At 45.8% G+C, this 21,664-nt stretch overlaps 1 protein-coding gene and 14 non-coding genes across 15 annotated transcripts; 4 read left to right on the forward strand and 11 right to left on the reverse strand.

Moving 5' to 3' along the window:
• The first annotated feature begins 2,021 nt into the window (after positions 1 to 2,021).
• Positions 2,022 to 3,270, forward strand: LOC146547030 (uncharacterized). The gene is made up of 2 exons (XM_085266090.1): positions 2,022 to 2,299; positions 2,756 to 3,270. Exons 1-2 carry the CDS (start codon positions 2,122 to 2,124, stop codon positions 3,268 to 3,270), a joined length of 693 nt encoding a protein of 230 aa, XP_085122216.1. The 5' UTR covers positions 2,022 to 2,121.
• Positions 3,271 to 6,870: 3,600 nt separating this feature from the next.
• trnaw-cca (transfer RNA tryptophan (anticodon CCA)) lies at positions 6,871 to 6,942 on the reverse strand. Its single transcript has one exon. It is a non-coding gene; the product is annotated as a tRNA-Trp (tRNA).
• A 1,615-nt stretch (positions 6,943 to 8,557) lies between these two features.
• trnam-cau (transfer RNA methionine (anticodon CAU)) lies at positions 8,558 to 8,629 on the reverse strand. Its single transcript has one exon. It is a non-coding gene; the product is annotated as a tRNA-Met (tRNA).
• A 1,305-nt stretch (positions 8,630 to 9,934) lies between these two features.
• trnaw-cca (transfer RNA tryptophan (anticodon CCA)) lies at positions 9,935 to 10,006 on the reverse strand. The gene has a single exon. It is a non-coding gene; the product is annotated as a tRNA-Trp (tRNA).
• A 759-nt stretch (positions 10,007 to 10,765) lies between these two features.
• On the forward strand, positions 10,766 to 10,848 carry trnas-uga (transfer RNA serine (anticodon UGA)). The gene has a single exon. It is a non-coding gene; the product is annotated as a tRNA-Ser (tRNA).
• A 918-nt stretch (positions 10,849 to 11,766) lies between these two features.
• trnam-cau (transfer RNA methionine (anticodon CAU)) lies at positions 11,767 to 11,838 on the reverse strand. Its single transcript has one exon. It is a non-coding gene; the product is annotated as a tRNA-Met (tRNA).
• A 1,305-nt stretch (positions 11,839 to 13,143) lies between these two features.
• On the reverse strand, positions 13,144 to 13,215 carry trnaw-cca (transfer RNA tryptophan (anticodon CCA)). The gene has a single exon. It is a non-coding gene; the product is annotated as a tRNA-Trp (tRNA).
• A 539-nt stretch (positions 13,216 to 13,754) lies between these two features.
• trnam-cau (transfer RNA methionine (anticodon CAU)) lies at positions 13,755 to 13,826 on the reverse strand. The gene has a single exon. It is a non-coding gene; the product is annotated as a tRNA-Met (tRNA).
• A 1,305-nt stretch (positions 13,827 to 15,131) lies between these two features.
• Positions 15,132 to 15,203, reverse strand: trnaw-cca (transfer RNA tryptophan (anticodon CCA)). The gene has a single exon. It is a non-coding gene; the product is annotated as a tRNA-Trp (tRNA).
• A 759-nt stretch (positions 15,204 to 15,962) lies between these two features.
• Positions 15,963 to 16,045, forward strand: trnas-uga (transfer RNA serine (anticodon UGA)). Its single transcript has one exon. It is a non-coding gene; the product is annotated as a tRNA-Ser (tRNA).
• A 918-nt stretch (positions 16,046 to 16,963) lies between these two features.
• Positions 16,964 to 17,035, reverse strand: trnam-cau (transfer RNA methionine (anticodon CAU)). Its single transcript has one exon. It is a non-coding gene; the product is annotated as a tRNA-Met (tRNA).
• A 1,305-nt stretch (positions 17,036 to 18,340) lies between these two features.
• trnaw-cca (transfer RNA tryptophan (anticodon CCA)) lies at positions 18,341 to 18,412 on the reverse strand. The gene has a single exon. It is a non-coding gene; the product is annotated as a tRNA-Trp (tRNA).
• A 759-nt stretch (positions 18,413 to 19,171) lies between these two features.
• On the forward strand, positions 19,172 to 19,254 carry trnas-uga (transfer RNA serine (anticodon UGA)). Its single transcript has one exon. It is a non-coding gene; the product is annotated as a tRNA-Ser (tRNA).
• Positions 19,255 to 20,172: 918 nt separating this feature from the next.
• trnam-cau (transfer RNA methionine (anticodon CAU)) lies at positions 20,173 to 20,244 on the reverse strand. Its single transcript has one exon. It is a non-coding gene; the product is annotated as a tRNA-Met (tRNA).
• Positions 20,245 to 21,549: 1,305 nt separating this feature from the next.
• trnaw-cca (transfer RNA tryptophan (anticodon CCA)) lies at positions 21,550 to 21,621 on the reverse strand. The gene has a single exon. It is a non-coding gene; the product is annotated as a tRNA-Trp (tRNA).
• Between the last annotated feature and the right edge of the window lie 43 nt (positions 21,622 to 21,664).

The raw sequence follows: 21,664 nt of genomic DNA on the forward strand, positions 1-21,664 counted from the left end.
GAGGAGTGTGTAGATCATCCTCACGCAGTTGCTGGACTGTCGAATCTGCCTGACAGTCTATGGTCAAAAGGGCCCACGGATGTTGGCCTAGCTAAGTGTCCTCCTGTCTTGTTCCAGCTCAAGTCACACACACCAATCAATAGACCACAGTATAAACACAAACCTGAAGCAGAGGCAGGAATTACAGAAACAATAGAAGGCCTGCTAAGGGCCGGGGTGTTAGAGCCCTCTCACTCACTGTGGAACACACCAATTCTACCAGTGGAGAAACATGGAACAGGAAAATACCGTATGGCACATGATTTGAGAGCCATTAATGAAATATTGCTCTCTACTACTGCACCGGTACCAAATCTGTACACAGCTTTATCAGCTATCACATGTGACCAAAAGTGGTTCACGTGCATTGACCTGGCAAATGCATTCTTTTGTCTTCCTCTGCATGAGTCACTCAGAGACATTTTTTCATTCACATACAGAGGCCAACAACTCAGATACACACGTTTGCCACAAGGCTTTGCACTTTCTCCAGGCATTTTCAATCAGGTGCTTAAAGAAGCCCTGTCGTCATGTAAATTGCCTAATGATTGTACATTAATACAATATGTTGATGATCTTCTCATTGCAGCCCCGTCAGCAGCGGATTGTACAGCGGCATCGTTCGTTGTGTTGAATAGGTTGGCGGAATGTGGCTTTAAAGTAAGTAAAGACAAGCTGCAGTTAGTTCGCCCTGAAGTGACCTTTTTGGGCCGGGTAATCGCACACAAATCAGTGGGTTTGATGAACACACACAGAGACCAAATTTTGACACACCCAAAACCGCGAACTGTGAGAGAAATGCTTTCTTTTCTTGGTTTAACAGGTTACAGCAGGCAGTTCATTCCGGATTATGCAGGCAAAACTGCCCCTTTAAGGGGCCTAATGAAGCAAGTTGGTGTTCGAAACTTTAAGGCTGAGTTGCCTTGGACGCCTGAAGCTGAAGCCGCATTTATTAGGGTAAAACAGGATTTGTCAAGGGCCTCAGATTTAGCCACACCCAATTATGATGAGCCATTCTATTTGGATGTTTCTGAAACAAACTCAATTGTAAATGGAGTGTTGTTTCAGAAAAAAGGGGGGGGTAGAGAAGTGCTCATGTATGTTAGTGTAAAACTACATCCAACAGAAGCAAAGCATCCTACATGCACACAACATGCAGCAGGGGTCGCTAGAATTATCCAAAAAACAGCACATGTAGTGAGAGAACACCCACTAAAAATACTCACTACACATAGCATAGTGGCATACGTGAATTCACAAGCATTTTGTATGTCACCACGGGCACAACAGAGACTGAGTAAAGTCTTAGAGGCCCCAAATTTGACATTCACACATGAAGGAATTAACATGGCAGATTTAATGGGTGTAGGGGAACCACATGACTGCGCCAAAAGAGCACAGATCGAGGAAAAGATTAGAGAGGACCTGAAGGCCGAACCCATACCGGGAGCTGAGGACTGGTTCACCGATGGATGTTGCCACCGAGACGAAGGAGGACTGAAAGCAGGGTATGCGGTGGTCTGCAGAGTAGAAGGAGATTATCAGGTCAGAGAGTCAGGAAGGATTGAGGGAAAGCAGTCGGCCCAGAGAGCTGAAGTGATAGCCTTAGCTCGAGCTTTGAGACTAGCCAAGAACAGGAGAGTGAACATCTACACCGATTCGGCATATGCGTTTGGAGCAGCGCATGTGGAGCTGCCTCAGTGGAAAAGAGCAGGATTCAGAACAGCAACCAATGCACCTATTTCCCACAAACATGAAATGGAGGAACTGGAAAAGGCCTTGGCTGACCCAGAGGAGGTGAGCATTATAAAATGCAAAGCTCACTCCCAAGGAACCAGCATGGTGGAAAAAGGAAACCAGAGAGCAGACGAAGCCGCAAAGGAGGCCGCAGGCTACAAAGGACAGAGACAAATGATACAGGTAACCCCAGAAGAGGAGAGATCTGTTGACTTGATTGAGGAAGTTAAACGGGCCCAGGAGGAGGCATCCCCAGAGGAAAAGGGGGTGTGGAAAAACAAAGGAGCCTGGCAGGATGGACATTTGTGGAGGGGGCCAGACGGGCGCCCCGTGCTGACAGCCAAAATGGCAGAACAGAAGGTGGATGAAGCCCACGGACTTGCCCACGTGGGGAGAGCCCAGATGGAAAGAAATTTGTGTCATTGGTGGCATCCTGAGCTGCGAGGAATGATAAGGGAGAAGGCCAGGATGTGCTTAATCTGTGGGGCACACAATCCTAAGCCAGCAGTAAAACCGGAAGTGGGTAAGTTTCGGCCCCCTGAGAGGCCGGGAGAGGAGATTGTTATTGATTTCACTGATATGATTGATTCTGGGCCGGGCGGTGTAAGATATTTGTTAGTGTGTGTTGACGCTTTGACCGGCTGGCCAGAGGCCTGGGCTACAAAAAAGGAGGATGCTAAGACTGTCATTAAGTGTTTAATCAATCATTACATTCCCCGTCATGGGTTCCCGAAAAGAATTAGATCAGATAATGGAACCCATTTTAAAAATCAAGATTTGGAAAAAGTAGAAAAAATGTTGGGCGTCCAGCATAAATTTGGAACGGTCTATCATCCTCAGTCTCAGGGGAAAGTAGAAAGAATGAACCTAAATTTGAAAAACAAATTGGCAAAAATCTGCGCGCAAACAGGGCTAAATTGGGTCGCAGCCCTGCCGGTTGCGTTGATGACCATAAGATGTTCTGTTAATCAATCCACAGGTTTTACACCATACGAGCTGCAAACCGGGAGACAGTTTCCGGCACCTTGGACGGTGGGCTCAGTTGAACGGGACAAAAAGGGGAACCGGTCCCACGCAGACTACTGGAACGAGCTAAAGGCGCTAGTGTCCAGTTTCACGAAACAGGCGGCTTGTAAAGGGCCCACAGGAGAAGGAGAGGTCCCGGACGCGAAAACAGTGTGGCTGAGAGTCATCAAACGAAAGTGGAAGGAGCCCCGCTGGACTGGTCCATATGAGGTATCGGCTCGGACGGCGACAGCGGTCCAACTGAAGGGGAAAGGCGACACCTGGTATCACTGGACGCAGTGCGCGGCTGCGCACGAGGGCTTGGTGGGGAAGGATCAATCTCAACCCGACGCAGGTGAAATTGAGCGGCAGAATAATCCCTCACACCTGTGCAACGGACCGACCGGTGGTCTACCCGGAAGGTCGAAGAAAGAAGAGCAGCCAAGGAGGAGATCGCCGCGCCAACGAAAAGGAGCGGTACCACACTGAACACCTAAAACAGGAGAGAGGCTCTGACAAAGGGCTTTGAACTTTTTACTACACCATAACATTCACATACCACCATGCCATCACAACAATTAGACACTGGTGATGAAAGAAGAGTTTCAAAAGCCATCACAATGTTCAAAATTATTATGAGTTTGATGTTAACTATGTTGCTAATCATGGCTATTTGTTTTTTGATTTGATTGTTGCAGACCGACCCGGGAAACCAGTCTGAGCACGGAGGCCATGCCAGTCCGGCGTTGTTTGATACACCAAGTACATCACGCGTGGTCCATAGTGATTTAAGGTTGCGGGCAAGAGTGAAGCGCGAGGTCTCTGGTAAAAAGGATGAGTGTCTCAGCACATATGGTGGTTTAGAATTAGATTATGTTATTGGCTCCACAACTTCCTTTACGTTTGATCTGTGTGATGTTGTTAATTGCAGGGACGTCGGCAGTGCTTGGAGGGGATACAATGTGTGGGTCTGTTGGGATTATTCAGTGAGTACGCACTGCGAGAGGGGAAATCGTCCGTATGACAGCTGGTGCCGTAATTGGGACCAGGTAAGGGGTTACACTGGGCAAAATTGGGAACCGTTAGAATCAGGATCAGAAAACGGGCTTAAACTACAGAGGGATTTTAGCCCCTCTGGAAACGCGTTAACTTTATCATTGGGGAATTGGCATCGCAAACAATCTATGTATTTGGTTCTGGGGGTGGAAATAGCGGGGGTTGATCCAAAAGGGTTAATTAAAGTTAATTTCCTAGAAAAAACTAATCGCGTACCGTCAGGTAGAGAAGACATAACAACTCGTGTGATTTCTACTCCCACCAGCTCTGTTGCATCTTTTACAGGGCATGAGGGGAGCGGGTCATCGGAAGCTACACCAGAGGAGCACGAACCAAGGGAGAGGCGAGTAGTGTCGGTGGACTACACCACCCTGAAACCTCAGGATTTGATTGAACGCGCTACCGGGTTCAGTGACAGCAACATCTGGCTGGACTGGATAGCCCAAAATGCTAGAGAACAAAAAGTGGCTAATTGTGTAGCCTGCGCTTCGGCAAGGCCGCGTTTATTTATAGAGCCTGCACCTCTGTATCCAGAGGATCAGTGGGGCTATAATTGTATGTTGCAAATAACTAGAGGAGCTGTGAATACGGGGAACTGCACTGTGTTGTCCAGTCTATTTCCCCCTATTGGCAAGCTCACGCAAGTAGGGCCGTTTATGCCCCGGAAAGATAATTATACGTGCTTTAAGTTTACCACAGATAAAGTTAAATATCGGTTGGGGGAAATTGACCCCAGTTGGTGTTCGGTCACCCAGATTGGGAGGACCACCAACAATGTGAGTGATGCAGCCACCCTAATTGGGACTTGGGCTAGGAGCGGGCTGTATTTCTATTGCGGGCACAGGACTCTACTGGTACGTGTTCCTCTTGGGAGCGTGAGGACGTGCGCGATGGTGAGACTAGGAGCGCCACTTATGCTAATCGGAAATAAGGTAAAGTCAATTCCCTCACACAATACGCGCACTTTGGCAGCCAGGCGCAAAAGACACATTTTGAGAAAGAGAGGAATACAAGACACAAATGTTTATGACCCTAGAATGAATTCCCCCACCTGGATCGACTCCATTGGAGTGCCCAGGGGGGTTCCAAATGAATTTAAACTTGTTGACCAAATAGCAGCCGGGTTTGAAAATATTCCAATAATTTCTGCTTTCTTTCCAGTGACTCCAAACAAGAATGTAGATAGGATTAATTATGTTCATTACAATGTACTGAGGCTCTCTAACCTGACCAGAGACGGATTGGAGGGGTTAGCGGAGCAGGTGGGTCCGACCTCGTTAATGGGAGTGCAGAATAGAATGGCCCTTGACATGTTGTTAGCGGAAAAGGGGGGCGTGTGTGCTATGTTTGCCGACCAGTGTTGCACCTTTATTCCAAACAATACTGCTCCAGATGGGTCGGTAACCAAGGCTCTGGAGGGCCTAAAGAGCCTTTCTGAAACTATGCATGATCACTCCGGTGTTGGTAATCCGTTAGAAGGCTGGCTGACCTCAGTGTTCGGACGGTGGAAGGGGGTCATCGCTTCGGTCATGTTTTCTTTGTCTGTTGTGGTGGGTATTATGGTTATTTGTTGTTGTCTCATCCCTTGTGCCAGAAGAATGTTCAAAAGTATGTCTGTGAGGGCAGTGGACCCTGGAGTCATTACTCCAATGTCCATGATGCCAATGATGCATGTGGAACTGAATGTGTAGGCCAAGGAGGGACACAACTGTTTGTGACCTCTGGATTCTCCAGAGGTCAACAGAGGGAATTGTAGAATAAGGAGGGGATGTTTTTCTCATTATCATTTAATATTTTAATATGGCATTATTAGTTCATTAGAAGTATATAACCAGCTTTGCATTAAGCATGAATTGAAGTTTTTGATCTTACATTATTCTTTGCATTACAGTGATGGTGATAACTTTAGTTTGATCTTTTTTACAGGTACCAGAATAATAACATGATTTTCCATTGCAGATGTAACCATGATCATTCCATACACATTGCAGTTTGTTGCTCATTCTAGAGTTGTGCTCAAGGTAATTAAAGGTTAAAAGCTACAGCCAGCGCGAGTCTGGCTGATCTATGGAGGGCAAAGGCTTTGAGCTTGGAAGGCCGCACGCGCTTACACAGCACTTATAAGATGTTATTCTTGGTGATTTTGTGCTTAGTCATGTTTTAATATGTTTTAAGTAGAAGTAGCTGATCCAGCAATATTCATTTAATATTATATACTTGATTTAGAGCAATACACACTGATGGTCTTAATAAATGAAAGAGTCCTTGTAGCTGCCATGTTGTGTCTTAGCAGGGTACAGACGGTTCCAGGAGAGGGGGGCAGTTAGCATCTGCCCTCGGGAAGGAGACGATGTTATTCTTTGTGTTAAATAAAATTGTCAACATTGATTGTATTACACCTGTCACTACGCATGAGGGGGCGTTCTAATACCCTGATTTCATAAAACTATGGTGATGTGTTTTTTGAGATGAGATCTGAGACTGTCTGCATACAGTGTCCATCTCCCACGTGTGTGATCATTAAATCATCGTTTGACTCAACCCGACCGGACCAGTGTTGTTATTGTGGGTTTTTCCTCTGGTGTCCATCTCCAATATTTTTGAACCATAACAACACCTATCCAATGTATTCACACCTGGTGCTTTCAGAAAACAATGGAACGTCCAGCTACCCGGGCCCCCTCCCCAGACGGTCAACACTTGCGGCTCCCCCATCACCTCTACCACTCAGTAAAGCTCACAAATTTCTCCATGTGCCTTCACACCTCTTTCCATACTTGAAAGGGATGTAAACAGACTCTCTAAGACACAGGACCCATGCAAAGCAGCTGGGCCAAATTCGGTGCCTCCATCCACCCTGAGGCACTGTGCTGATCAGTTGTCTACAGTGTTCACTGACACCATCAACAACTCACTGGAGACACGTCATGAGTCATGGACCTGAATTTCTGGACAGACGGACGAGTATGCCACAAGCAACTAAAAACCTCCTATTGGAAGGGAATCACAGGCTGCAGTCCTCTCACTCTCGGCTGACCTTGACGTGATTTGAACACGCAACCTTCTGATCTGGAGTCAGATGCGCTACCATTGCGCCACAAGGTCCCACAAACCTGCCCCTCTGCTCAAAACTTCTGAAAATCTCTGAGAAGCCAGACCATCTTTCCACACAAGCAATTTTTCTGCAACTGGAGGTTGTTCAACTTGTGAATGCAAAGAGGTTGTGCCAAAGACGCATGTCATTTCAGACCATGCATGTCAACATGCACACGTAGAATCTCTCTTTATACTTGAAAGGTTCTCCTCTTTGAGAAAAGAATACAAATCGAGGTTTGAAGTGCGCTTGCAGTAGTCAATCAAAGGCCTAATATAGTGTCTGTCATCCAGTGCTCACGCTCTGATGAGCTTTGCAAGCCAGCTAGACAAATTCTTAACAATGCATATTTGTTACTGATGCTTGTCAGAGAAAGACAAAGTCCTTGGACAGTGTCTAAAAATAAAAGACCTTCCTCTCACACACACCTAAAAAGTGATTGCTCAGAAGGGAGTGCTTTTGTACGTGATGATCTCCTGTCTCAAACACAAGCTGCTCTGGAGAGGCTCCTTGTGCCGTCTGCACCAAAATGCTATTCATGGGGGTAGGAGACCAGTGCTGTCAGCCTTGAATGAAATCTTACCTGACTAAACCACCTTACACTTCACACACAATGGTCTCTTCAACGACTGTTAATGGTATTTACCAGAGAAGTGACTTCTGACTAGGGAGTGTTCTGGCATGTGATGATCTCCAAAAGAACCAGCGCTGTTGGAGTATGGGTGCTTCTTTTTCTGCTAAGATAAGGTTGCAATTAGTCGGAGGGGCTCATATACAAAAGTTGCAACGGTGCCCAGGAGCATTGAGTGATTGACAGTTCTCCAATCACCGGTTCACACCACTGTACTTACATACTAATCATTCATGTACAAAATGTGCTTGTCTCCAAGGAGAGTCCCTCTTCTTCTCTCCAGGCTTTATAAACAAAAACGGTGGGAGATGTCGATCAGTGGCATGTGCACAGACTTTGAGTCACATATTAATTCAAACAGGCTGCAGTCCTGTCACTCTTGGTTGACCTTGATGTGATTTGAACATGCAAGCTTCTGATCTGGAGTCAGATGCGTTACCATTGCCCCAGAAGGTCCCACAAACCTGCCCCTCTGCCCAAAACTTCTGAAAATCTCTGCAAAGCCAATCCATCTTCTTTCCACACAAGACATCAAAATTGTTGCAGGGGGCTACTTGTTATCACTGCTATAGAAAGGCTAGAATGACAAATCTTAATCCTTTCTGGCTACGTTTGGTTTTCAGTTAGGCGGCAGTACCTGGTCACTGGTCTCCCGGCAAACACAGCCAGCCATTTGGGTACACCCAAAGCAACACAGTGGTCCAACCGTTTACCGTCACTTTAGCAGCAGGTACACCGTTGCCTCCATTGTTGTTCTTGTGTTGCAAACAGGTGATGTCACGCTGTTGAGGTAACAAAGTGAATGGGCTTTGAAGAAGATGTGGCAAACAGGTTATATTAACTAGGATTTGCTTCTTAGTGAGGCAACTTATGGGTTTAGTCTGTTTTGTCCAATTTTAGGAAGGTGAATGGCTTCTTCCTGGAAACCTATCCCAGACTTGTAAGCAAGCCTTTCGGAGCACAGTTGTTTAGTACGTCCTGAAAACAGACGAGCCTAGCAGAGGATGGTTTCGATCCATCGACCTCTGGGTTATGGGCCCAGCACGCTTCCGCTGCGCCACTCTGCTCCACACGTACCACAAGACTAGCGCTGCTTAAAAGTGGGCCTTCAATAACATCTTGCATGAACAAACTGTGGGAATTCTGAAGGTGGACGGTACCCGTTTGAACACTGACTTTTATAAATCTTTGTCACCTCGGTGTTCAATGCTTCAGAGCTTTTTGGACTGCTTGTCAGGTCTCGTGTGCGGCCCAACAGATTTTAAGCTAGGGTCAGCCAACCATTTCCTCGTTAGCTGCTAACTCGAATCACTGAGCTTATTGTGTGAGCCACTGAGTCGCATAGTCACGTAAACGCTTAGACGTGAAAACACTGACACTTGGTGTTGCGTATGTTTACTTCCTAAATAAACCCATGAACTCTCTTCAATGAACCTTATTTTACCTTTAGTTAACTAAAATCGACGTTCTGTTACACGAACACACTCTGCTGATGCACTTCGATGCTCTTAATACTTCCCGCTGATTGTCAATGGTACTTCTCATCGGTAGAGATGTAATACCGTCTGTAATCACAAGCACCGACATTAGACATGAAATCTGAATGTATCCAACACAGCGGACACAGTGACATTGTCCACAGTGAAAAACTATCCTGGATATGATGAGCTTGCTTCAGAATGCCAAGCCCAGCTCTGAAGCTGCTTTTAGATTTCATTATCATTCAAAACTGTTTGTTTGCTCGGAATGAAAAACTTATACTTGATATTTGAATGTTTTTTTCTTTACAATAATTTTGTGAGTTTCTCTTTGGTGCAGTCTTTACTTCTTTCAACTATGTGTTTACATGTATCTCATGGCATTGCTCTCTGTATACCTAAAGCATGTGGGTGTTTTGTTTGCCATTTGTATTCAGTTCCATTTACAGAAGCCCTCTAATTCAGCTACTATTCACACCTATCCAATGTATTCACACCTGGTGCTTTCAGAAAACAATGGAACGTCCAGCTACCCGGGCCCCCTCCCCAGACGGTCAACACTTGCGGCTCCCCCATCACCTCTACCACTCAGTAAAGCTCACAAATTTCTCCATGTGCCTTCACACCTCTTTCCATTCTTGAAAGGGATGTAAACAGACTCTCTAAGACACAGGACCCATGCAAAGCAGCTGGGCCAAATTCGGTGCCTCCATCCACCCTGAGGCACTGTGCTGATCAGTTGTCTACAGTGTTCACTGACACCATCAACAACTCACTGGAGACACGTCATGAGTCATGGACCTGAATTTCTGGACAGACGGACGAGTATGCCACAAGCAACTAAAAACCTCCTATTGGAAGGGAATCACAGGCTGCAGTCCCCTCACTCTCGGCTGACCTTGACGTGATTTGAACACGCAACCTTCTGATCTGGAGTCAGATGCGCTACCATTGCGCCACAAGGTCCCACAAACCTGCCCCTCTGCTCAAAACTTCTGAAAATCTCTGAGAAGCCAGACCATCTTTCCACACAAGCAATTTTTCTGCAACTGGAGGTTGTTCAACTTGTGAATGCAAAGAGGTTGTGCCAAAGACGCATGTCATTTCAGACCATGCATGTCAACATGCACACGTAGAATCTCTCTTTATACTTGAAAGGTTCTCCTCTTTGAGAAAAGAATACAAATCGAGGTTTGAAGTGCGCTTGCAGTAGTCAATCAAAGGCCTAATATAGTGTCTGTCATTCAGTGCTCACGCTCTGATGAGCTTTGCAAGCCAGCTAGACAAATTCTTAACAATGCATATTTGTTACTGATGCTTGTCAGAGAAAGACAAAGTCCTTGGACAGTGTCTAAAAATAAAAGACCTTCCTCTCACACACACCTAAAAAGTGATTGCTCAGAAGGGAGTGCTTTTGTACGTGATGATCTCCTGTCTCAAACACAAGCTGCTCTGGAGAGGCTCCTTGTGCCGTCTGCACCAAAATGCTATTCATGGGGGTAGGAGACCAGTGCTGTCAGCCTTGAATGAAATCTTACCTGACTAAACGACCTTACACTTCACACACAATGGTCTCTTCAACGACTGTTAATGGTATTTACCAGAGAAGTGACTTCTGAGTAGGGAGTGTTCTGGCATGTGATGATCTCCAAAAGAACCAGCGCTGTTGGAGCAGGGAGCAGGCATCTCTCACCACAGGCCAAAAGGTGCAGGTGAAGAGGAGGAGCTGTGATGGCCGAGAGGTTAAGGCGTTGGATTTGAAATCCAATGGGGTGTTCCCCGCGCAGATTCAAACCCTGCTCACAGCGAAAATGCGTTACGGGTGCTTCTTTTTCTGCTAAGATAAGGTTGCAATTAGTCGGAGGGGCTCATATACAAAAGTTGCAACGGTGCCCAGGAGCATTGAGTGATTGACAGTTCTCCAATCACCGGTTCACACCACTGTACTTACATACTAATCATTCATGTACAAAATGTGCTTGTCTCCAAGGAGAGTCCCTCTTCTTCTCTCCAGGCTTTATAAACAAAAACGGTGGGAGATGTCGATCAGTGGCATGTGCACAGACTTTGAGTCACATATTAATTCAAACAGGCTGCAGTCCTGTCACTCTTGGTTGACCTTGATGTGATTTGAACACGCAAGCTTCTGATCTGGAGTCAGATGCGCTACCATTGCCCCACAAGGTCCCACAAACCTGCCCCTCTGCCCAAAACTTCTGAAAATCTCTGCAAAGCCAATCCATCTTCTTTCCACACAAGACATCAAAATTGTTGCAGGGGGCTACTTGTTATCACTGCTATAGAAAGGCTAGAATGACAAATCTTAATCCTTTCTGGCTACGTTTGGTTTTCAGTTAGGCGGCAGTACCTGGTCACTGGTCTCCCGGCAAACACAGCCAGCCATTTGGGTACACCCAAAGCAACACAGTGGTCCAACCGTTTACCGTCACTTTAGCAGCAGGTACACCGTTGCCTCCATTGTTGTTCTTGTGTTGCAAACAGGTGATGTCACGCTGTTGAGGTAACAAAGTGAATGGGCTTTGAAGAAGATGTGGCGAACAGGTTATATTCACTAGGATTTGCTTCTTAGTGAGGCAACTTCTGGGTTTAGTCTGTTTTGTCCAATTTTAGGAAGGTGAATGGCTTCTTCCTGGAAACCTATCCCAGACTTGTAAGCAAGCCTTTCGGAGCACAGTTGTTTAGTACGTCCTGAAAACAGACGAGCCTAGCAGAGGATGGTTTCGATCCATCGACCTCTGGGTTATGGGCCCAGCACGCTTCCGCTGCGCCACTCTGCTCCACACGTACCACAAGACTAGCGCTGCTTAAAAGTGGGCCTTCAATAACATCTTGCATGAACAAACTGTGGGAATTCTGAAGGTGGACGGTACCCGTTTGAACACTGACTTTTATAAATCTTTGTCAACTCAGCGTTCAATGCTTCAGAGCTTCTTGGACTGCTTGTCAGGTCTCGTGTGCGGCCCAACAGATTTTAAGCTAGGGTCAGCCAACCATTTCCTCGTTAGCTGCTAACTCGAATCACTGGGCTTATTGTGTGAGCCACTGAGTCGCATAGTCACGTAAACGCTTAGACGTGAAAACACTGACACTTGGTGTTGCGTATGTTTACTTCCTAAATAAACCCATGAACTCTCTTCAATGAACCTTATTTTACCTTTAGTTAACAAAAATCGCCGTTCTTTTACACGAACACACTCTGCTGATGCACTTCGATGCTCTTAATACTTCCCGCTGATTGTCAATGGTAGTTCTTATCGGTAGAGATGTAATACCGTCTGTAATCACAAGCACCGACATTAGACACGAAATCTGAATGTATCCAACACAGCGGACACAGTGACATTGTCCACAGTGAAAAACTATCCTGGATATGATGAGCTTGCTTCAGAATGCCAAGCCCAGCTCTGAAGCTGCTTTTAGATTTCATTATCATTCAAAACTGTTTGTTTGCTCGGAATGAAAAACTTATACTTGATATTTGAATGTTTTTTTCTTTACAATAATTTTGTGAGTTTCTCTTTGGTGCAGTCTTTACTTCTTTCAACTATGTGTTTACATGTATCTCATGGCATGGTTCTCTGTATACCTGCAGCATGCGAGTGTTTTGTTTGCCATTTTTATTCAGTTCCATTTACAGAAGCCCTCTAATTCAGCTGCTATTCACACCTATCCAATGTATTCACACCTGGTGCTTTCAGAAAACAATGGAACGTCCAGCTACCCGGGCCCCCTCCCCAGACGGTCAACACTTGCGGCTCCCCCATCACCTCTACCACTCAGTAAAGCTCACAAATTTCTCCATGTGCCTTCACACCTCTTTCCATACTTGAAAGGGATGTAAACAGACTCTCTAAGACACAGGACCCACGCAAAGCAGCTGGGCCAAATTCGGTGCCTCCATCCACCCTGAGGCACTGTGCTGATCAGTTGTCTACAGTGTTCACTGACACCATCAACAACTCACTGGAGACACGTCATGAGTCATGGACCTGAATTTCTGGACAGACGGACGAGTATGCCACAAGCAACTAAAAACCTCCTATTGGAAGGGAATCACAGGCTGCAGTCCTCTCACTCTCGGCTGACCTTGACGTGATTTGAACACGCAACCTTCTGATCTGGAGTCAGATGCGCTACCATTGCCCCACAAGGTCCCACAAACCTGCCCCTCTGCCCAAAACTTCTGAAAATCTCTGCAAAGCCAATCCATCTTCTTTCCACACAAGACATCAAAATTGTTGCAGGGGGCTACTTGTTATCACTGCTATAGAAAGGCTAGAATGACAAATCTTAATCCTTTCTGGCTACGTTTGGTTTTCAGTTAGGCGGCAGTACCTGGTCACTGGTCTCCCGGCAAACACAGCCAGCCATTTGGGTACACCCAAAGCAACACAGTGGTCCAACCGTTTACCGTCACTTTAGCAGCAGGTACACCGTTGCCTCCATTGTTGTTCTTGTGTTGCAAACAGGTGATGTCACGCTGTTGAGGTAACAAAGTGAATGGGCTTTGAAGAAGATGTGGCGAACAGGTTATATTCACTAGGATTTGCTTCTTAGTGAGGCAACTTCTGGGTTTAGTCTGTTTTGTCCAATTTTAGGAAGGTGAATGGCTTCTTCCTGGAAACCTATCCCAGACTTGTAAGCAAGCCTTTCGGAGCACAGTTGTTTAGTACGTCCTGAAAACAGACGAGCCTAGCAGAGGATGGTTTCGATCCATCGACCTCTGGGTTATGGGCCCAGCACGCTTCCGCTGCGCCACTCTGCTCCACACGTACCACAAGACTAGCGCTGCTTAAAAGTGGGCCTTCAATAACATCTTGCATGAACAAACTGTGGGAATTCTGAAGGTGGACGGTACCCGTTTGAACACTGACTTTTATAAATCTTTGTCACCTTGGCGTTCAATGCTTCAGAGCTTCTTGGACTGCTTGTCAGGTCTCGTGTGCGGCCCAACAGATTTTAAGCTAGGGTCAGCCAACCATTTCCTCGTTAGCTGCTAACTCGAATCACTGAGCTTATTGTGTGAGCCACTGAGTCGCATAGTCACGTAAACGCTTAGACGTGAAAACACTGACACTTGGTGTTGCGTATGTTTACTTCCTAAATAAACCCATGAACTCTCTTCAATGAACCTTATTTTACCTTTAGTTAACTAAAATCGACATTCTGTTACACGAACACACTCTGCTGATGCACTTCGATGCTCTTAATACTTCCCGCTGATTGTCAATGGTAGTTCTCATCGGTAGAGATGTAATACCGTCTGTAATCACAAGCACCGACATTAGACATGAAATCTGAATGTATCCAACACAGCGGACACAGTGACATTGTCCACAGTGAAAAACTATCCTGGATATGATGAGCTTGCTTCAGAATGCCAAGCCCAGCTCTGAAGCTGCTTTTAGATTTCATTATCATTCAAAACTGTTTGTTTGCTCGGAATGAAAAACTTATACTTGATATTTGAATGTTTTTTTCTTTACAATAATTTTGTGAGTTTCTCTTTGGTGCAGTCTTTACTTCTTTCAACTATGTGTTTACATGTATCTCATGGCATGGTTCTCTGTATACCTGCAGCATGTGGGTGTTTTGTTTGCCATTTGTATTCAGTTCCATTTACAGAAGCCCTCTAATTCAGCTACTATTCACACCTATCCAATGTATTCACACCTGGTGCTTTCAGAAAACAATGGAACGTCCAGCTACCCGGGCCCCCTCCCCAGACGGTCAACACTTGCGGCTCCCCCATCACCTCTACCACTCAGTAAAGCTCACAAATTTCTCCATGTGCCTTCACACCTCTTTCCATACTTGAAAGGGATGTAAACAGACTCTCTAAGACACAGGACCCATGCAAAGCAGCTGGGCCAAATTCGGTGCCTCCATCCACCCTGAGGAACTGTGCTGATCAGTTGTCTACAGTGTTCACTGACACCATCAACAACTCACTGGAGACACGTCATGAGTCATGGACCTGAATTTCTGGACAGACGGACGAGTATGCCACAAGCAACTAAAAACCTCCTATTGGAAGGGAATCACAGGCTGCAGTCCCCTCACTCTCGGCTGACCTTGACGTGATTTGAACACGCAACCTTCTGATCTGGAGTCAGATGCGCTACCATTGCGCCACAAGGTCCCACAAACCTGCCCCTCTGCTCAAAACTTCTGAAAATCTCTGAGAAGCCAGACCATCTTTCCACACAAGCAATTTTTCTGCAACTGGAGGTTGTTCAACTTGTGAATGCAAAGAGGTTGTGCCAAAGACGCATGTCATTTCAGACCATGCATGTCAACATGCACACGTAGAATCTCTCTTTATACTTGAAAGGTTCTCCTCTTTGAGAAAAGAATACAAATCGAGGTTTGAAGTGCGCTTGCAGTAGTCAATCAAAGGCCTAATATAGTGTCTGTCATTCAGTGCTCACGCTCTGATGAGCTTTGCAAGCCAGCTAGACAAATTCTTAACAATGCATATTTGTTACTGATGCTTGTCAGAGAAAGACAAAGTCCTTGGACAGTGTCTAAAAATAAAAGACCTTCCTCTCACACACACCTAAAAAGTGATTGCTCAGAAGGGAGTGCTTTTGTACGTGATGATCTCCTGTCTCAAACACAAGCTGCTCTGGAGAGGCTCCTTGTGCCGTCTGCACCAAAATGCTATTCATGGGGGTAGGAGACCAGTGCTGTCAGCCTTGAATGAAATCTTACCTGACTAAACCACCTTACACTTCACACACAATGGTCTCTTCAACGACTGTTAATGGTATTTACCAGAGAAGTGACTTCTGAGTAGGGAGTGTTCTGGCATGTGATGATCTCCAAAAGAACCAGCGCTGTTGGAGCAGGGAGCAGGCATCTCTCACCACAGGCCAAAAGGTGCAGGTGAAGAGGAGGAGCTGTGATGGCCGAGAGGTTAAGGCGTTGGATTTGAAATCCAATGGGGTGTTCCCCGCGCAGATTCAAACCCTGCTCACAGCGAAAATGCGTTACGGGTGCTTCTTTTTCTGCTAAGATAAGGTTGCAATTAGTCGGAGGGGCTCATATACAAAAGTTGCAACAGTGCCCAGGAGCATTGAGTGATTGACAGTTCTCCAATCACCGGTTCACACCACTGTACTTACATACTAATCATTCATGTACAAAATGTGCTTGTCTCCAAGGAGAGTCCCTCTTCTTCTCTCCAGGCTTTATAAACAAAAACGGTGGGAGATGTCGATCAGTGGCATGTGCACAGACTTTGAGTCACATATTAATTCAAACAGGCTGCAGTCCTGTCACTCTTGGTTGACCTTGATGTGATTTGAACACGCAAGCTTCTGATCTGGAGTCAGATGCGCTACCATTGCCCCACAAGGTCCCACAAACCTGCCCCTCTGCCCAAAACTTCTGAAAATCTCTGCAAAGCCAATCCATCTTCTTTCCACACAAGACATCAAAATTGTTGCAGGGGGCTACTTGTTATTACTGCTATAGAAAGGCTAGAATGACAAATCTTAATCCTTTCTGGCTACGTTTGGTTTTCAGTTAGGCGGCAGTACCTGGTCACTGGTCTCCCGGCAAACACAGCCAGCCATTTGGGTACACCCAAAGCAACACAGTGGTCCAACCGTTTACCGTCACTTTAGCAGCAGGTACACCGTTGCCTCCATTGTTGTTCTTGTGTTGCAAACAGGTGATGTCACGCTGTTGAGGTAACAAAGTGAATGGGCTTTGAAGAAGATGTGGCGAACAGGTTATATTCACTAGGATTTGCTTCTTAGTGAGGCAACTTCTGGGTTTAGTCTGTTTTGTCCAATTTTAGGAAGGTGAATGGCTTCTTCCTGGAAACCTATCCCAGACTTGTAAGCAAGCCTTTCGGAGCACAGTTGTTTAGTACGTCCTGAAAACAGACGAGGCTAGCAGAGGATGGTTTCGATCCATCGACCTCTGGGTTATGGGCCCAGCACGCTTCCGCTGCGCCACTCTGCTCCACACGTACCACAAGACTAGCGCTGCTTAAAAGTGGGCCTTCAATAACATCTTGCATGAACAAACTGTGGGAATTCTGAAGGTGGACGGTACCCGTTTGAACACTGACTTTTATAAATCTTTGTCACCTTGGCGTTCAATGCTTCAGAGCTTCTTGGACTGCTTGTCAGGTCTCGTGTGCGGCCCAACAGATTTTAAGCTAGGGTCAGCCAACCATTTCCTCGTTAGCTGCTAACTCGAATCACTGAGCTTATTGTGTGAGCCACTGAGTCGCATAGTCACGTAAACGCTTAGACGTGAAAACACTGACACTTGGTGTTGCGTATGTTTACTTCCTAAATAAACCCATGAACTCTCTTCAATGAACCTTATTTTACCTTTAGTTAACTAAAATCGACATTCTGTTACACGAACACACTCTGCTGATGCACTTCGATGCTCTTAATACTTCCCGCTGATTGTCAATGGTAGTTCTCATCGGTAGAGATGTAATACCGTCTGTAATCACAAGCACCGACATTAGACATGAAATCTGAATGTATCCAACACAGCGGACACAGTGACATTGTCCACAGTGAAAAACTATCCTGGATATGATGAGCTTGCTTCAGAATGCCAAGCCCAGCTCTGAAGCTGCTTTTAGATTTCATTATCATTCAAAACCGTTTGTTTGCTCGGAATGAAAAACGTATACTTGATATTTGAATGTTTTTTTCTTTACAATAATTTTGTGAGTTTCTCTTTGGTGCAGTCTTTACTTCTTTCAACTATGTGTTTACATGTATCTCATGGCATGGTTCTCTGTATACCTAAAGCATGTGGGTGTTTTGTTTGCCATTTGTATTCAGTTCCATTTACAGAAGCCCTCTAATTCAGCTACTATTCACACCTATCCAATGTATTCACACCTGGTGCTTTCAGAAAACAATGGAATGTCCAGCTACCCGGGCCCCCTCCCCAGACGGTCAACACTTGCGGCTCCCCCATCACCTCTACCACTCAGTAAAGCTCACAAATTTCTCCATGTGCCTTCACACCTCTTTCCATACTTGAAAGGGATGTAAACAGACTCTCTAAGACACAGGACCCACGCAAAGCAGCTGGGCCAAATTCGGTGCCTCCATCCACCCTGAGGCACTGTGCTGATCAGTTGTCTACAGTGTTCACTGACACCATCAACAACTCACTGGAGACACGTCATGAGTCATGGACCTGAATTTCTGGACAGACGGACGAGTATGCCACAAGCAACTAAAAACCTCCTATTGGAAGGGAATCACAGGCTGCAGTCCCCTCACTCTTGGCTGACCTTGACGTGATTTGAACACGCAACCTTCTGATCTGGAGTCAGATGCGCTACCATTGCGCCACAAGGTCCCACAAACCTGCCCCTCTGCTCAAAACTTCTGAAAATCTCTGAGAAGCCAGACCATCTTTCCACACAAGCAATTTTTCTGCAACTGGAGGTTGTTCAACTTGTGAATGCAAAGAGGTTGTGCCAAAGACGCATGTCATTTCAGACCATGCATGTCAACATGCACACGTAGAATCTCTCTTTATACTTGAAAGGTTCTCCTCTTTGAGAAAAGAATACAAATCGAGGTTTGAAGTGCGCTTGCAGTAGTCAATCAAAGGCCTAATATAGTGTCTGTCATTCAGTGCAAACGCTCTGATGCGCTTTGCAAGCCAGCTAGACAAATTCTTAACAATGCATATTTGTTACTGATGCTTGTCAGAGAAAGACAAAGTCCTTGGACAGTGTCTAAAAATAAAAGACCTTCCTCTCACACACACCTAAAAAGTGATTGCTCAGAAGGGAGTGCTTTTGTACGTGATGATCTCCTGTCTCAAACACAAGCTGCTCTGGAGAGGCTCCTTGTGCCGTCTGCACCAAAATGCTATTCATGGGGGTAGGAGACCAGTGCTGTCAGCCTTGAATGAAATCTTACCTGACTAAACGACCTTACACTTCACACACAATGGTCTCTTCAACGACTGTTAATGGTATTTACCAGAGAAGTGACTTCTGACTAGGGAGTGTTCTGGCATGTGATGATCTCCAAAAGAACCAGCGCTGTTGGAGCAGGGAGCAGGCATCTCTCACCACAGGCCAAAAGGTGCAGGTGAAGTGGAGGAGCTGTGATGGCCGAGAGGTTAAGGCGTTGGATTTGAAATCCAATGGGGGGTTCCCCGCGCAGGTTCAAACCCTGCTCACAGCGAAAATGCGTTACGGGTGCTTCTTTTTCTGCTAAGATAAGGTTGCAATTAGTCGGAGGGGCTCATATACAAAAGTTGCAACGGTGCCCAGGAGCATTGAGTGATTGACAGTTCTCCAATCACCGGTTCACACCACTGTACTTACATACTAATCATTCATGTACAAAATGTGCTTGTCTCCAAGGAGAGTCCCTCTTCTTCTCTCCAGGCTTTATAAACAAAAACGGTGGGAGATGTCGATCAGTGGCATGTGCACAGACTTTGAGTCACATATTAATTCAAACAGGCTGCAGTCCTGTCACTCTTGGTTGACCTTGATGTGATTTGAACACGCAAGCTTCTGATCTGGAGTCAGATGCGCTACCATTGCCCCACAAGGTCCCACAAACCTGCCCCTCTGCCCAAAACTTCTGAAAATCTCTGCAAAGCCAATCCATCTTCTTTCCACACAAGACATCAAAATTGTTGCAGGGGGCTACTTGTTATCACTGCTATAGAAAGGCTAGAATGACAAATCTTAATCCTTTCTGGCTACGTTTGGTTTTCAGTTAGGCGGCAGTACCTGGTCACTGGTCTCCCGGCAAACACAGCCAGCCATTTGGGTACACCCAAAGCAACACAGTGGTCCAACCGTTTACCGTCACTTTAGCAGCAGGTACACCGTTGCCTCCATTGTTGTTCTTGTGTTGCAAACAGGTGATGTCACGCTGTTGAGGTAACAAAGTGAATGGGCTTTGAAGAAGATGTGGCGAACAGGTTATATTAACTAGGATTTGCTTCTTAGTTAGGCAACTTCTGGGTTTAGTCTGTTTTGTCCAATTTTTGGAAGGTGAATGGCTTCTTCCTGGAAACCTATCCCAGACTTGTAAGCAAGCCTTTCGGAGCACAGTTGTTTAGTACGTCCTGAAAACAGACGAGCCTAGCAGAGGATGGTTTCGATCCATCGACCTCTGGGTTATGGGCCCAGCACGCTTCCGCTGCGCCACTCTGCTCCACACGTACCACAAGACTAGCGCTGCTTAAAAGTGGGCCTTCAATAACATCTTGCATGAACAAACTGTGGGAATTCTGAAGGTGGACGGTACCCGTTTGAACACTGACTTTTATAAATCTTTGTCACCTCAGCGTTCAATGCTTCAAAGCTTCTTGGACTGCTTGTCAGGTCTCGTGTGCGGCCCAACAGATTTTAAGCTAGGGTCAGCCAACCATTTCCTCGTTAGCTGCTAACTCGAATCACTGAGCTTATTGTGTGAGCCACTGAGTCGCATAGTCACGTAAACGCTTAGACGTGAAAACACTGACACTTGGTGTTGCATATGTTTACTTCCTAAATAAACCCATGAACTCTCTTCAATGAACCTTATTTTACCTTTAGTTAACTAAAATCGACATTCTGTTACACGAACACACTCTGCTGATGCACTTCGATGCTCTTAATACTTCCCGCTGATTGTCAATGGTAGTTCTCATCGGTAGAGATGTAATACCGTCTGTAATCACAAGCACCGACATTAGACATGAAATCTGAATGTATCCAACACAGCGGACACAGTGACATTGTCCACAGTGAAAAACTATCCTGGATATGATGAGCTTGCTTCAGAATGCCAAGCCCAGCTCTGAAGCTGCTTTTAGATTTCATTATCATTCAAAACCGTTTGTTTGCTCGGAATGAAAAACTTATACTTGATATTTGAATGTTTTTTTCTTTACAATAATTTTGTGAGTTTCTCTTTGGTGCAGTCTTTACTTCTTTCAACTATGTGTTTACATGTATCTCATGGCATTGCTCTCTGTATACCTGCAGCATGTGGGTGTTTTGTTTGCCATTTGTATTCAGTTCCATTTACAGAAGCCCTCTAATTCAGCTACTATTCACACCTATCCAATGTATTCACACCTGGTGCTTTCAGAAAACAATGGAACGTCCAGCTACCCGGGCCCCCTCCCCAGACGGTCAACACTTGCGGCTCCCCCATCACCTCTACCACTCAGTAAAGCTCACAAATTTCTCCATGTGCCTTCACACCTCTTTCCATACTTGAAAGGGATGTAAACAGACTCTCTAAGACACAGGACCCACGCAAAGCAGCTGGGCCAAATTCGGTGCCTCCATCCACCCTGAGGCACTGTGCTGATCAGTTGTCTACAGTGTTCACTGACACCATCAACAACTCACTGGAGACACGTCATGAGTCATGGACCTGAATTTCTGGACAGACGGACGAGTATGCCACAAGCAACTAAAAACCTCCTATTGGAAGGGAATCACAGGCTGCAGTCCTCTCACTCTCGGCTGACCTTGACGTGATTTGAACACGCAACCTTCTGATCTGGAGTCAGATGCGCTACCATTGCGCCACAAGGTCCCACAAACCTGCCCCTCTGCTCAAAACTTCTGAAAATCTCTGA

This window comes from Mchenga conophoros, linkage group LG23, assembly GCF_057382185.1.
Source record: "Mchenga conophoros isolate Kocher_MC1m ecotype Shallow Benthic linkage group LG23, M_conophoros_male_GT1.1, whole genome shotgun sequence".
NCBI lineage: Eukaryota > Metazoa > Chordata > Actinopteri > Cichliformes > Cichlidae > Mchenga > Mchenga conophoros.

What these genes read in the sequence shown, in the direction of transcription:
- LOC146547030 (XM_085266090.1), top strand. Translation starts at nt 2,122, where the DNA reads ATGGCAGAACAGAAGGTGGATGAAGCCCACGGACTTGCCCACGTGGGG. An exon ending in AGCAGTAAAACCGGAAGTGG is followed by an intron (nt 2,300 to 2,755) that starts GTAAGTTTCGGC and finishes ATCAATCCACAG; the next exon opens with GTTTTACACCATACGAGCTG.